The sequence below is a fragment of the Dipodomys spectabilis genome, unplaced genomic scaffold, assembly GCF_019054845.1.
Source record: "Dipodomys spectabilis isolate Male_0828 unplaced genomic scaffold, ASM1905484v1 ptg000506l, whole genome shotgun sequence".
NCBI lineage: Eukaryota > Metazoa > Chordata > Mammalia > Rodentia > Heteromyidae > Dipodomys > Dipodomys spectabilis.
The window spans coordinates 3,101,798-3,118,080 of NW_024871183.1; the positions used below are offsets into that span (position 1 = coordinate 3,101,798).

The 16,283-nt window shown below is 40.4% G+C and overlaps 1 protein-coding gene across 2 annotated transcripts; it reads right to left on the reverse strand.

The window, feature by feature from the left end:
- Positions 1-14,454: 14,454 nt before the first annotated feature.
- On the reverse strand, positions 14,455-15,855 carry LOC122099234 (heterogeneous nuclear ribonucleoprotein A3-like). Of its 2 annotated transcripts, XM_042669820.1 has the most exons (2): positions 15,791-15,855; positions 14,455-15,724 (listed from the first exon to the last, which is right to left on the reverse strand). In XM_042669820.1, the coding sequence occupies exons 1-2, from the start codon at positions 15,794-15,796 to the stop codon at positions 14,675-14,677; spliced, it is 1,056 nt and encodes a 351-aa protein (XP_042525754.1). In that variant the 5' UTR covers positions 15,797-15,855; the 3' UTR covers positions 14,455-14,674. The 2 variants fall into 2 exon arrangements, with proteins under 2 accessions (XP_042525754.1, XP_042525753.1); XM_042669819.1 differs by having other exon boundaries at positions 14,455-15,832.
- Between the last annotated feature and the right edge of the window lie 428 nt (positions 15,856-16,283).

The following is a 16,283-nucleotide window of genomic DNA, read 5'->3' on the forward strand; positions in this document are numbered from 1 at the left end:
TTTGTTTTCCTGAGGAATTTTACCATCCGAATTCTCCCCTGCAAATACCATACTTCAGTTAATACATCTGTGTACACTTGCATACAAACTGTGTCTGTTTACTTGTACACTTATGAATTAGTTTCTCATTTCCATGTGTGAGAGGCCTTGTCTTCAGAAAGTAAAATAAAAAAATTTCCAAGTTGAAAATTATATTAAGTGAAGTAAGCCAAGCCCAAAGAAACATAGGTCCCATGGTTTTCCTTATTTGCAATATCTAGTATATGTCTGAGTCAAGCAGAAAAGGTCAGATAACGTGACGTTAGGGAAATGAACCCTAAGATATGTATTCAAATGTTTTTTTTCTTTCATGCGATTGATTCTAACGCATTTATAAGATTATTTCTTTGTTGCTTTGTATGACCCTCCCCCACAGTATAACCCATGCTTTCACTGTATTTGATGTCGGTATAATTTGTGGAGGGGAAGGGGAAAAACAAGTCATTTAAATAGGGATACAGGTGGACCCATTGCAACAATGAGAAGTACAAGTCGTTATGTTGAAAATGAACTTTACAACTTCGGTGGGGAAGGGGCGGGGAGGATTGAGGGGAGAGGGGGGAGGATGTGAAGGGATGGGAAGGGGAAAAAGGAGGATGCTGCAATGCTTGATAAGAAATGTACTCATTATCTTGCCCATGTAATTGTAACCCCTCTGTACAGTATTTTCACAATAAAAAAATGTAAAAAAAAAAATTTCCAAGTTGATGAACTCCAAAGCCAAGTGTTATTTTTCTCTATAACTCAAGTGTCTCAATGAAGATCTGCTCAGAAGTTGAACTCACAAATTACTAAGTTAGAAACATCAGCACGGAATTTGTGTTATGTTTGCATTGCATTTAAAATGTCCTTACTAGGATATATACCAACAATAGAATGATGATCTTTTATGTTTGCACAGGCTTTTATGCCCCACCTATAGTATCTCCTGATTCCCCTACCTTTCAAGTGAAGACAGCAGCTTTTATTGGGGCCATTTCTTTTTTTTTGGGGGGGGGGTCCAGTCGTGGGGCTTGAACTCTGGGCCTGGGCGCTGTCCCTCAGTTCTTCAGCTCAAGGCTAGCACTCTATCACTTGAGCCACAGTGCCACTTCCGGCCTTTTTCTTTTTGCTTATGTGGTGCTGAGGAATCGAACCCAGGGCCTCAGGCATGCAAGGCAAGCGCTCTACAACTGAGGCACCTTCCCAGCCCTGGGGCCATTTTTAACAGAGCAAAGCCACATTCTGGAGACAGACAGTCCAATTCCCTTTGGAACAAAGAGATAAAGTTTTCCAACTCTGGCAGACCTGAAGTCAATGTCAGTTCATGTGATTACCTACCCCTACATTACTTAACTTCTTGTGTAAAAAGATGGGGCTGCAGAGGTGCCCACTTCCTACATGTTGTGAAGATGATTTGAGGAAATGCCAGGCATCAGGTGCTGTGCAGAGAAGAAAGTAATCAGGGGCAGAGCTCCCATTCTGCACCCAGAACCGCCCCTACACCTCACCCCCACTACGCCCCCCCCCACACTGCTCCCACCTCGCCACCCCATCCCCACGTGGACCTCCCCACTCCCAGCTGGCCAGTCACCCCTGACCTGGGCAGCCCTCCCGCCGGGCCAGACACCCCTCCACCACTAATGGGATCCTGGCTAAACAAGGCCTCTGCCGGCTCTGTAGGCTGGGGCGACAGAGCGATCCAGCGGCCGCCTGCAGAGCAGCACCTGGCTGGGCAGCTCCCAGCGGCCGCCTGCAGAGCAGCACCTGGCCAGCCAGCTCCCCACCCCTACACCCACCCCCTGCCGGGCACAGCACCAGGCACAGGGGCCCTGCCTGGCCTCCCTGCCGGTGCCAGGCACCCTCCTCGTCTGACACTCTGAGATGAGGGTGAAGTTGGTCCAGACTGCCTCCAACTGAGAGCCTCCGACCTCTGCCTCCAGGACCAAGGGGACCTTGAAATGGCAGGCATTGGGCGCAGTCAGGGTGGGAGCCAAGGCCGGGCTGGGCCCGCTGACATTCAGCCCCACTGACCCAACGCCCCCACGACACCGGCCCCGCGCAGGGCAGCGGGTGACCCGCAAGCTCCATGCTCTGGTCCTTGGCCGGGAGCACAAGGCAACGTTCACATCCAGCACCGAGGATGACAGAATGACTCACACTAACACTCACACCACACACAATCACACACACCACACACGGTCACACTCACACCACACACACTACACATGCTCTCACACACATTCCATCACACCACACACACCACACACTCACACTCAATCACACCACGCACATACTCACACTCACACACCATACACCACTCACACCACACACAGCACACATGCTCATTCACATTCAATCACACCGCACACGCTCACTCAATCACACCACACTCACACCACACACACCACACATGCTCACACTCAATCACACTCAATCATAAGCAAAAAAAGAAAAAAAAGCCGGAAGTGGTGCTGTGGTTCAAGTGGTAGTCTGCTAGCCTTGAGCTGAAGAGCTGAGGGACAGCACCCAGGCCCAGAGTTCAGGCCCCACAACAGGACCCCCCCCAAAAAAGAAATGTTTCTTTAAAAAAATGGGCTGGTAAGGTGGCTCAGTGGTAGAGCACTTGCCTTGTGCCAGGCCCAGAGTTCAAGCCCCAACTGGACCCCCCCCAAAAAAAACAGGGCTGGGAAGGTGGCTCTGTGGTAGAGTGTTTGCCTTGCATGCATGAGGCCCTGGGTTCAATTCCTCAGCACCACATAAAAAGAAAAAAACAGAAGTGGCACTGTGGCTCAAGTGGAAGAGCGCTAGCCTTGAGCTGAAGAGCTGAGGGACAGCGCCCAGGCCCAGAGTTCAGGCCGCCCCCCACAAAAAAGATGCATTGTACTTATAAATTTATCAATTTGTTGAACTGAAATCCCTTTGTACAACTAAAGACAATTTTTTAAGTTTCAAAAAAATGATAATTTGTGGTATTTTATAATACCACTAACATGAAATGGCCAGAAATGGTAACTCAACCGTGTAGATTAATGGTTGTTTAGAACTGAAGAGAATGGAATGATCATGAATACAAGAAACTGCTAAAATCTAATGAAATATGTATTAAAATCAACTTAGTGGTATACATTTTGTGTATATTATCACAGCGAAACATAACTGTTGAAAAAATTATGTGAGAGCTAGGATAATGGTACAGGATTATAATCCTAGTTACTGGAGGGGAAGGTAGGACTGTAGTCCAAGGCTAGCCTGTGGCAAAAATACAACTCCCTTTCCAAAAACAACCAGAATTTAAAAGGGTTGAAGGATAATTGATTAGTAAGCATGAGACTGAGTTCAAACCTCAGTACCACACATACACATTAATAACTGGAAGCTGGTTGCTAAGAAACATTAAATCAGACATTATCATTGTAGCCATTTCTAGGACTATAATTATAATTAGAAGAGGAATACCAAGCTTTGTTTCTCTTCATCCCAAATAAGCAAGCCTAAGCTACAGAAATTATTTTAAGTTCAAAACCAGTCAAATTATATAGTACTTAGAAGGCTATTAAATTATAGGTATATACGAATATAATCATTGGAAACCCATGAGATAGCTCCCAGAAAATCTTATGCATGTAAAAGTAACAGCTCAATTTTCAGCTAATTTTTGAAAAATTAAAATTGTCTCACCAAATCAATTTGTGCCCATATCCACTAGGGATAGTAGAACAAATCAGAGTGGCTCTACTACCCATAAGCCTCTAGTACACTGAAAGGAAATGTCCAGATTTCATCTTCTCGTACAATATAGCCTAAGGCCTAAAGCATAATATAAGATAATCCTTATGGAAATCACTTAGTTGGGCGAGGTACTGGTGGCTCACACCTGTAATCGTAGCTCTTCAGGACGCTGAGATCTGAGGATCGAGGTTCAAAGCCAGCCCAGGCAGGAAACTCTGTGAGACTCTTATCTCCAATAAACCACTAGAAAACCAGAAGTGGCACTGTGGCTTAAGCGGTAGAGTGCTAGCCTTGAGCTGAAGAGCACAGGACAGCGTTTAGGCCCAGAGTTCAAGCCCCATGACTGACAAAAAAAAAGAAGAAATCACTTAGTTGGGCCAGAGGCATGACTCAATGGTAGAGCACCTGCCTACCAAGTACAGGACACTGAATTCAAATCCCAGAATGGGGGAGGGGGGAAGTCCATGTAATTTTACTGAACAGAAATATTGAATGTCCTGTAAAAACTTCCCATACAAACTTTCCCCCATTCTTTTGCTTCCTTCCCTGATTAAGAAAATTAAACTTACAATCAAATTAAACCTACAGTGCCTTTACTACCTAAAAGTAAAAGATACATAGTGCTTCCTCAACACAAAGAGGTAGCTTGAAAATTTATTCTAAAGTTCAAACATAATTTTAAAGTTTTGTATTTCTTTCCTATTCCTCTTTAAATTAATCTCTACTTTTTCATTTTATGCACAATCCTGAAACTCCTAATTTGCCTCTAAAAGCTAACAGGACTTACGTCTCATGAGTTCCAAAAAAGAAAATGGGTAGTTTGTTTGTAGGTAGTTTTACAGCTCCATCAGGAACTTCATCTACCTAAAAGAAACATTAAAAACAAATTACCATCATTCAGTCATATACACTTCAACACATCTGAATAAGTTGATAACATATTCAAGAGAGCTGAAGATATAAAATCGGACATATTACAGGTTCCAAATCATATTCCCAACTCTGAAACCTAAGAAGTTCCATAAAACAAAGGTGTCTTTTTCAAACTCACTTTGTTGCAAAACCAAAGCTAATTCAGTCATTTCTTTTATGCAGTCATGTTTCTATGATTTCTCTGAAGAAAGTTATGTGCCATGCTAGCAGTAGCAAAACACATGGAATATGTACCACCATTAACTTCCTCAAATCCCCAAATTCTTAAACTTATCTTACTCCAAGTATTTCACATAAAGAATGTCAAAATCTACATGAAGAAATGCTCAACCTCTCTAGCCATAGAAGAAATGCAAATCAAAACAACATTGAAAGACCACCTTACCCCATTTAGGATGGCTATAATCAAGACCTCTAATAACAACAGATGCTGGAGGGGATGTGGACAGAAGAGAACCCTACTGCATAGTTGGTGAGAGTTTAAACTTGACCCAGCAATCCCACTTTTGGGCATTTACACAAATGATCACAAACAAAACCATACAAAAGCTACCAGCCCAACTATGTTTATTGCAGCATTATTTACCATAGCTAAGATATGGAACCAACCCAGATGAATGGATCAAGAAAATGTGTTATATAGAAAATGGAATTCTATGCCTCTATCAGAAAGAATGACACTGCCCCATTTGTTAGGAAATGGAAAGACTTGGAAAAAAATTGTATTAGGGGCTGGGAAGGTGGCTCAGGGGTAGAGCGCTTGCCTTGTATGCATGAGGCCCTGGGTTTGATTCCTCAGCACCACATAAGAAAAAAGCTGGAAGTGGCGCTGTGGCTCAAGTGGTAGAGCGATAGCCTTAAGCTGAAGAGCTGAGGGACAGCACCCAGGCCCAGAGTTCAGGCCCCACGACCGGACCCCAAAAAAAAGAAAAATGAACTTTACAATTTGGAGGGGGGGGTGTACTTGTATAGTTGGGAGGGAAGGGACGGTGGGGGAAAACAAAGGAGGAGGCAACAATGCTTGATAAGAAATGTACTTATTACCTTTGCTCATGTGATTGTAACCCCTCTGTACAGTATCTTCACAATAAAAAACTTATTAAAAAAAAGAATGTCAATCTACTTCACAATTCTAAATGATATTCTAGAAAGCATAAATAGAGTAATGTAAAAGCTGACATTAACAAAAGTTTAAAGCAACACTTCCTACTCTGAAATGTATAATGAAAACATCCTTCAATTGTATGGCTGAATCACATGGGGTTACCTGTTCCTTTATTAGTTTTCAATCTTTCAAGCCACCAAACACTAGTATGTTCCAAGAGTTAAACGTTTCTATTTCTTTCTGGTCTCTTTTCATTTCCCTTTCCCTTTCTTCTTTTTCTCTCTCTACTTGCATCCTACCCAACCTATTTCCTGCATTGGGATTAGGGCAGAGTTAACTCTCCCTGTGCCTCCCCACACCAATCTATTCCTATTTTTTACCCCCATCTCTCCCTAACCCTAAGAATTTCTGGTTTTCCAAATTCTTCTCTGCGGTTCGAAGCCCATTAACATATAGTTGTTTGATGTTGAATAGATGTATCTGTTGAACTAGATTGTATCTGTAGACTATTGACTGTACAAATGCAAACTTTGATTGATGGTTGCCTTAAGATAGTGTTCTACCACAAAACTGGTGCTATCTTCATCTCAAATGGGCAGAGTAAGCCGGAAAAAAAACACAAGAAAAATGGCAAATCCGGATATCTCAATTCCCAATCTTGATAATCAGGGGTCAGAACAGATAATGAATAATCCAGAGGAGAGTTCCCAAATAGCTCTACAAACACTGCTGGCAAACATGATAAATGAGAAGTTTGACAACTTACAAAGGACTCTGTATGAGCGTGAAAGGGAGAGAGAGGAGGCATCCCAAAAGCTTATACAGGAATACCATAAGCTTGAGGAAGCTACTCAAAAAATGATACAGGATTTGCGTGAACAACTTGAGAATACTCAAAGAGAAAGTGAGGAATGGCGTGAGCAGGCTGAGAACACTCATAGAGAACTGCAGAAATCCCAGGAACTGGAGGAAAAAGAACTACAGGAATCCCATGAACGGGAGGAAGCTAATCAAAGAGTAATACAGGAATTGAGAGACCAGGTAGAGAACACACAAAGATCACTAAAGGCATTCATGGAATCCATTAACAAAGAGCTGAAGGAAGTCAGGGAGACCACAAAGGGAATGCTGAATGGAACCCAACAGAAGGAATGGGAGTCCAAAGAAACCATAACCAATCAACTAAGTGATTTGAGGACAAACACTGAACACCAAATTAAGGAAGTAAAGAAATTCATACAAGACCTAAAACAGAGCTTCAACAAAGAACTTGAAGCCATCAAAGCTGACCAATTAGAAGGAAAAGAGATAAAAAACAAAGTAGAGAGTCTTGACAGCAGGTTAGACCATGCAGAAGATCGAATCTCAGGGATTGAAGACAGCCTAGATATTATAGAGAAAGAACATACAACCATCCAAGACAAGTCCAAGAAATATGATAGATCTATCCAACACCTGGAAGACACCATCAGAAGGCCTAATCTAAGGATAATGGGTGTAGAGGAGCACCTAGAAACAGAAGTTAATGGTCTAGGAAATTTGTTTAACAGGATCCTAGCAGAGAACTTCCCAAACATACAAAAAGATAGGCCTATTCAGATACAAGAAGACTTTAGAACGCCAAATAGACCAGACCAGAATAGGACATCCTACCGTCACATTATAATCCACACAGGATCAACTCAGAACAAGGAAAAGATCCTTAAAGCTGTCAAGGAGAAAAGGGTAATCACCTATGAAGGGAAACCAATTACAATAACCTCAGATTTCTCAGCAGAGACAATCAAAGCAAGAAGAGCCTGGAATGATGTATGCCATGCCCTAAAAACAAACAACTATCAACCAAGAATACTGTACCCAGCTAAACTCTCCTTCATAACTGAAGGCCAAATAAAAACCTTCCATAGCAAAGAAAACTTGAAACAATACATCTCCACCAAACCAGCCCTACAAAAGATTCTTAAAGATGTCCTACACATAGAAAACCAACAAGACCGCAATAAAGGCCAAGAAACTGCACCCAAACTGAGAATCCAAGAACCATAGGAAGAACCCAGTTTTCGCAGCCCCCAAGAAGGTAGATAACATGGCAGGAACTCCCAAATACCTCTCAGTATTATCTCTTAACGTTAACGGACTGAACTCTCCAATTAAGCGACATAGACTGTCTAGTTGGATTAAAAAACAAGACCCTTCTATCTGCTGCCTGCAGGAGTCACATCTTGCCTGTAAAAACAAAAACATTTTCAATGTTAAAATCTACTAAGTAAACGGTCCCCATAAACAGGCGGGAGTTGCAATCCTAATATCAGATAAAATAGACTACAAATTAAAATTCGTGAGAAGAGATAAAGAAGGTCGCTACATACTAATTAAAGGATCTCTCCTTCAGGAGGATATTACAATTCTAAATATCTATTCGCCAAACAATGGAGCACCCAAATTTATCAAAGAAACACTACTTTCCCTCAAATCCCATATAGATCCAAAGACATTAATTGTTGGGGATTTTAACACACAACTCTCCCCAACAGATAGATCAACTCAGCAAAAACTCAACAGAGAAACCGCAGATCTAAACAGCTGCATAGATCAACTAGACTTAACAGACATCTACCGAACATTTCACCCAGCAGGATCAGAATACACGTTTTTCTCAACAGCACATGGAACGTTTTCTAAAATAGACCACATTTTAGGCCACAAATCAAACTTATCTAAATTCAGAAACATTGAAGTTATACCTTGCATCCTCTCTGACCACAAGGGAATAAAATTAGAACTCAACACCAAAAGCCACCAAAGAAATTCCGGCATCACATGGAGGCTGAAAAACACACCGCTGAATCATGAGTGGGTCATGGAAGCGATTAGAAAGGAAATTCAAATGTTCATGCTATTCAACAAAAATGAACACACAAATTACCAGCTCCTCTGGGACACAGCAAAGCAGTACTCAGAGGCAAGTTTATAGCTCTGAACTCCTACATCAACAAATTGGAGAGATCTGAAACTAACAATTTAATGACACATCTAAACCTTCTTGAAAAAGAGCAGCAAGATAAACCCCAATCCAGTAGATGGAAAGAAATAATCAAAATTAAATGAATTAGAATCCAAAAAAACTATAGAAAGAATCAACAAAACAGAGTTGGTTCTTCAAAATACTTAACAAAATTGATAGACCCTTAGCAAATCTTATCAGAAAAAGAAGAGAACACACCCAAATTAATGAACTCAGAGATGAGAATGGAAACATCACCACAGAAACAACCAAGATTCAGAACATTATAAGGGAATACTTCTCAAAACTTTATGCTAATAAGTTTGAGAACTTGACAGAAATGGACCTCTTCCTAGCAAGTATTGACATGCCAAAACTAAACCAAGATGAGTTAAACTATCTTAACAGGCCGATATCAAGCTTTCAAACAGAAACAGCAATAAGAGACCTCCCAGCTAAGAAAAGTCCAGGACCAGATGGTTTTACAGCGGAATTTTACAAGGCCTTCAAAGCAGAGCTCACACCAATTCTCCTCCAACTCTTCAATGAAATTGAAAGAGAAAGCTCACTACCGAACACATTCTATGAAGCCATCATAACCCTCATCCCAAAACCAGGCAGGGACTCGTCAAAGAAAGAGAACTATAGACCCATTTCTTTGATGAACATTGATGCAAAACTTCTCAACAAAATTTTGGCCAACCGACTTCAACAATTCATCCAAAAAATCATACACCACGATCAAACAGGATTCATTTCAGGGATGCAAAACTGGTTCAATATACATAAATCAATTAATATTATTAATCACATCAACAGGAGCAAGAATAAGAACCACATGGTTATCTCAATAGATGCAGAAAAAGCATTCGACAAGATCCAACACCCCTTTATGATGAAGGTTTTGGAAAAATTAGGAATCCATGGAACATTCCTCAATACAATAAAGGCTGTATATGACAAACCTACAGCCAGCAATATACTCCATGGTGAAAAACTAAAGCCATTTCCTCTTAACTCAGGAACAAGACAAGGATGCCCACTCTCTCCACTTCTCTTCAATCTAGTATTAGAATGCCTAGCTACAGCAATAAGACAAGACGCAGACATAAAGGGGATCCAAATAGGGAAAGAAGAAATAAAACCCTCCCTCTTTGCAGATGACATGATCTTGTATTTAAAGAATCCCATAGACTCCACTCCCAAATTACTCAAGCTGATTCAAAACTTTGGCAAAGTAGCAGGTTATAAAATTAACCCCCCAAAATCAATGGCTTTTCTGTATGTCAACAATGAGAAAAGTATGGCTGAAATTAGGAAAGCAACTCCATTTGTAATAGCCCCACAAAAAATAAAATACCTAGGAATTAACTTAATTAATTAATTAATTAAGAAGTGAAGGACCTCTATGATGAAAACTTTAAAATCTTGCAAAAGGAAATCAACACAGAACTTAAAAAATGGCAAAACCTCCCATGCTCCTGGATTGGAAAGATTAACATCGTGAAAATGGCAATACTTCCCAAGGCTATCTGCAAATTCAACGCAATACCTATCTAAATTCCACCCTCATTCTTCAAGGAAATAAAAGAGGCAATCCAAAAATTCATATGGAACACTAAAAGACCCCAAATAGCAAAAACGCTCCTCAACTGAAAGAACACTGCTGGAGGAATATCAATACCAAATTTCAAACTCTACTATAAAGCCATAGTAATCAAAACAGCTTGGTATTGGCATAAGAACAGACCTCATGACCAATGGAATAGAATTGAAAACCCAGAAATGAACCTACAGACCTATAGCCATCTAATCTTCGATAAGGGAGCTAAAACAATAGAATGGAACAAAGACAGCCTCTTCAGTAAATGGTGCTGGCAAAATTGGTTAACTATTTGTAGAAAACTAAAGCTATATCCTTATATATCACCCTGCACCAGAATCAACTCCAAATGGATCAAGGACCTTGAACTCAAAGCAGACACTCTGAAAACATTACAGGATGGAATAGGAGAAACCCTAGGTCTCCTTGGCTCAGACCGAAATTTTCTGAATAGAGACCCGGAAACACAACAAATCAAAGAAAGCTTGGACAAATGGGATTGCATAAGGTTGCAGAGCTTCTGCATGGCAAATGACATAGCCAGTAAGATCAATAGAAAGCCCACGGATTGGGGGAAGATCTTTACTAGCCATACAACGGACAAGGGTCTCATATCTAAAATATACTTGGAACTCAAAAAATTAAACCACCCAACAACAAATCCTCAAAGAAACAACTGCCCAATAAATAAGTGGGCGAAAGACTTAAAGAGAAGCTTCTCTGAAGAAGAAAGAAGGATGGCCAATAGACACATGAAGAAACATTCAACATCCCTAGCCATAAAAGAAATGCAAATCAAAACAACATTGAGATATCACCTCACTCCAGTTAGAATGGCAAAAATCAAGAACTCTAACAACAACAGATGCTGGAGGGGATGTGGACAGAAAGGAACCTTACTTCATTGTTGGTGGGAATGTAAACTTGTTCAACCACTTTGGAAAGCAGTATGGAGGTTCCTCAAAAGACTTCACATAGAACTCCCCTATGATCCAGCAATCCCACTTTTGGGCATTTACCCTAATGTTTACAAAAAAGACCACACTAAAGCTACCAGCACAACTATGTTTATTGCAGCATTATTTACCATAGCTAAGATATGGAACCAACCCAGATGCCCCTCAGTAGATGAATGGATCAAGAAAATGTGGTATATATACAAAATGGAATTCTATGCCTCCATCAGAAAGAATGACATTTCCCCATTTGTTAGGAAATGGAAAGGCTTGGAAAAAATTATATTAAGTGAAGTAAGCCAGGCTCAAAGAAACATAGGTCCCATGGTTTCCCTTATTTGCAATATCTAGTATAGGTATGAGTCAAGCGGAAAAGGTCAGATAATGTGATGTTAGGAAAACGAACCCTTAAATATGTATTTTAATGTTTTTGTTTCTTTCATGCATGTGTTTCTAACACATTTATAAGATTATTTCTTTGTTGCTTTCTATGTCCCTCCCCCACAGTGTAACACCCACTTTCACTATATTTGATGTCAGTATAACATGCGGAGGAGATGGGGACAAACAAGTCGTTTAAGGATTCAGGTGGACCTGTTGCAACAATGAGAAGTACAAAATGTCATGTCAAAACCAGCTTTACAATGTCGGGGGGGGGACGGGGGTATGATTGGGTGGGGGGAGGGGGGAGGCTGGGAAGGGATGTGAAGGGTAAACAAAGGAGCAGGCTGCAATGCTTGGTAAGAAATGTATGCATTATCCTGCACATGTAATTGTAACCCCTCTGTACAGTATGTTCTCAAATATAATAAAATAAAATTTAAAAATAAAATAAAATAAAGTAAAATAAGTGGACTTATACTAAAAAAAAAAAAATGAAATACTAGAATGCAGGATTAAATGGCAGTGTAGACCAAATGAAATGATCAGACATCTACAGATGTTACAACACAATACACATTCTTCTTGGCAGCTCATAAGACTTTCTAGAATATATAGCAAGTCTGAGAAAATATAAGAAAATTGAAATATTCTATCAGACCAAAATGGAATTAAACTAGATCTCAACAGAAAAACGATACTATAAACAGTATTCAAACATAGACACCAAACATAATACCAAACCTCAAATTATCTTGAAGAAACAGGGTAAGCCAGGCACTGGTGGCTCACGCCTGTAATTCTAGCTACTCAGAAGGCTGAGATCTGAGGATCACGGTTCAAAGCCAGCCTGGGCAGGAAAGTCCGTGAGACTCTTATCGCCAATAAAACCACTTGAAAACCGGAAGTGGCACTGTGGCTCAAGCCGTAGAGCACTTGTCTTGACCTGAAGAAGGAAGAGACAGCGCCCAGGCCTCCCATGACTGACCAAAAAAAAAAAAAAAAGAATCATGGTAACAAAAACATGGTATTGGAACTGTATGTATGTATACTTTACAGGAAATCATGTCATTTACAGGAAAGTGAATGCAATTGGAGGACATTTGTTCAGAAAACAGAATGTCACGTTTTTAGTTATATGAAAACTATATATATTGGCAAGAACAAAATATCCTAAATTTCTAAAATTCTGTGTTTCCATACTGTTAGACCAAAAAGGCTACAGGTTCTTATCTTTTAAAAATATGTGCTTTGCTTTTTGTTTGCTATGTTTGTTGTGCTGGGAATAAAACTCAGTTGAGCATGCTTGGCAAGCACTATCTATCTATCTATCTGTCTGTCTGTCTGTCTGTCTGTCTATCTGTCTGTCTGTCTGTGTGTTGTGGGGCTTGAACTCTGGTTCTGGGTGCTGTCCCTGAACTCTTCAGCTCAAGGCTAGCACTGTATCATTTGAGCCATTGTACCACTTCTGGTTTTCTCATGGTTTTATTGGAGATAGTTTCATGGCCTTTCTTGTCCGGGCTTGCTTTGATTGGTGATCCTTAGATCTCAGCCTCCTGAGTAGCTGAGTACCTACCAGCGCCTGGCTAGGCAAGCACTATTTATAGCACTAACTACAATACAAGCCCTCTTTTCTTTTTAATTCTGATCAGAGATCTCAAACTGCTTTTCATCAATCAATCAATCAATCAATCACAAACTGCTTTTCATAAATAAATAGCATACACATTAATATACTGCTGAACCAAATTACAAAAGAGACTCAGAGACAAAGGTATAGTAGAGGGTGCATAATTTTTTCTTAAGGATTTGACAATGAAGTGTCTTCTTATTCTCTTCCTCTGAAAACTTGCATGGAGAAATTAAACCAAGGTAAAGTAATAAAACTTATAGGCCTCAGGGGTCTCAAAGGAAAAACAGAATAAAATCAGGTATCCACTAATATGCTCAGACATTGCACACTTAGTGGTCCTGAATCAAAAATTAAGAATGGTCTCTAAAGGGATGGGGAAAACATCCACTACCCTTTACAAATTTAAATAGAGGGAAGCAGACATGCTTTACACTCCAAAACTATGGTAGTAGTCATTCTAAATGTGATCAAGGTAAATGTAGAATGGAGATGTTCTAAACACAGCTACGATTCAGCAAATCTTAAAACACACTAAAACCATGATTACATTGAAGGAAAATGCACAAATAGGGATTTTGAGGGTTTTTTTTTCATTTGAAGGTAATCTTAATGCTATTAAATTCACAAATATGCTAATTTAAATACCCAATCCTATGTATCTAAAACACACAATACATACATACAAGTATCTATTCTCTCCACATGTCAGCGCCCATTCGTATCATGGTTTAGAAATGAGGAGAATAGATTCCCCTTAAACTGCAAGTCAGTAGGTGTTTCTTTACAGTTAACTTTAGCAAAATTCATACAAAATAGTAATTAACAATGATCTTTACTTGTTAACTCACAAGGAAACACCTTCAAAACTGCATTTTGTTAAAGTTTCTGTACTAAAATGTAGAAAAACTGAACTACACAAATATTGAAAAGTTAAACATTCCTAAATTTTTTATTCCTGGTACCACTACCACAATTCACAGGGCAATATAGCTGATGTAATGAAAAGAAAAAGAAAAAGACAAAGCTGCAACAGATAAAAGACCTCAGCAATGTACATCTAATTGACACTACGTTGCATTAATCAATAGCTGCACTTTTTGCAAACTGTGGCTGTGACAGTCCTGAACAAGAAGGGTTTCCTGTTTAAGCTGCAGTAACTTTTCTGACTATGGATCATCGTTCCTTCTGTGGCAGATTTTTACAGTTCCTCTAAGGCATTTGGGACGACTGTCTCAAAGTAAACTGCAGCTTTCCTGACAACTCCTCGCTCTCTCTCCTGCTAAGAACTGTAGCCCTTTTTCTGTTGTTTTTAAAACCTTCTACTACCATATCCACCACTTCCACCACCAGATCCATAACCACCACCATATGGACTGCCAGAGCTTCTTCCACCAAAACTGCCCCCTTTCATGGGTCCATAATTTGATTGCTGTTGTCCACTGTAATTTCCAAAATCATTATAGTTACCGCCACCAAAATTTCCTCCTTCATTGTAACCATCATATCCTCCTCCACCACCCCCATATCCTCCACCTTGGTTTCCATAACCTGTTCCACCACCACCACAGCCTCCTCTACTACTATAACCAGGACGGCCACCATAGTTGCCACCATCACCTCCAAATCCATTGTATCCACCATCACCTCCTCCATAGCTACCTCTGCTGCCACCACCTCCAACACCATAGCCTACTCTTCCACCAAAGTTTCCACCACGTCCAAAATTACCTCCACCACCTCCAAAGTTTCCTCCACGACCCATAATGTTGCCAGATCCACTTCCACGACCTCTCTGTGATCCAGCAGACTGCATCTCTTGTTTAGAAAGGGCCTTTTTCACTTCACAATTATGCCCACTAATAGTGTGGTATTTCTGAACAACAATTTTATCAACTGTATCATGATCATCAAAAGTCACAAAAGCAAATCCTCTCTTTTTTCCACTCTGCCAGTCTTCCATAACTTCTATGGTTTCAATCTTGCCATATTTTTCAAAATAGTCTCTCAAATTATATTCTTCTGTATCTTCTTTAATACCACCAACAAAAATTTTCTTCACTGTTAGATGGGCTCCTGGTTTCACAGAATCCTCTCTAGAAACCTCTCTCTTTGGTTCCACAACACGTCCATCAACCTTGTGGGGTCTAGCACACATGGCTGCATCCACCTCTTCAACACAAGAATAAGTCACAAAACCGAAGCCCCTGGAACGTTTTGTCTGAGGATCTCTCATTACCACACAATTTGTGAGTGTGCCCCATTTCTCAAAATGTTCTCTTAAACTATCATCTGTAGTTTTGAAGCTCAGACCACTAATAAACAGCTTCTGCAGCTGCTCTGGTTCCTTTGGATCATGGCCCTCCTCCCCCCGGTGATGGCGGTGATGGCCAGAGTCGGGCTGGGGGAGACCGGGTGGCGGTTTTACCTCCATTTTGAGACCGGACTCGCCTCTTCCAACTCGAGTTCAATATGGGACCGAGAGGAAGAGGCTGAGGATGCATAATTTTGAAATATATTTTGAAAGGGTATAAATTTGATTGAAAGAGATGGTTTGCAGCTATGAAAATTGAACAAGAAAGCATGTTGAAATTGTTTTGGGAAGGTAGGAAGGGGAGAAGGGGGAAAGGAAATTGATAGACGGGGTGAGATTGATTGGGACATATTTTAAACATGTCTGGAAATATAGCAGGTGTGAGCTACTGGTGCCCTGCTCCTTTTTATTTGTATATGAAATTACTCTCCCTTCAAGAATGCTTATACAGTTAATTCCCCTCATTAGAAAATAAAGTTCTAGTTTTCTTTGTTTGTATGAGCTTTCTTCTTTTATTGTATGTGTGGTACCAGGGTTTGAGCCTAGGGTGTAAGGTTTGCAAAGTGGTGCTCTATGGCTTAAGCCACAACCCAGCACTGATGCATTT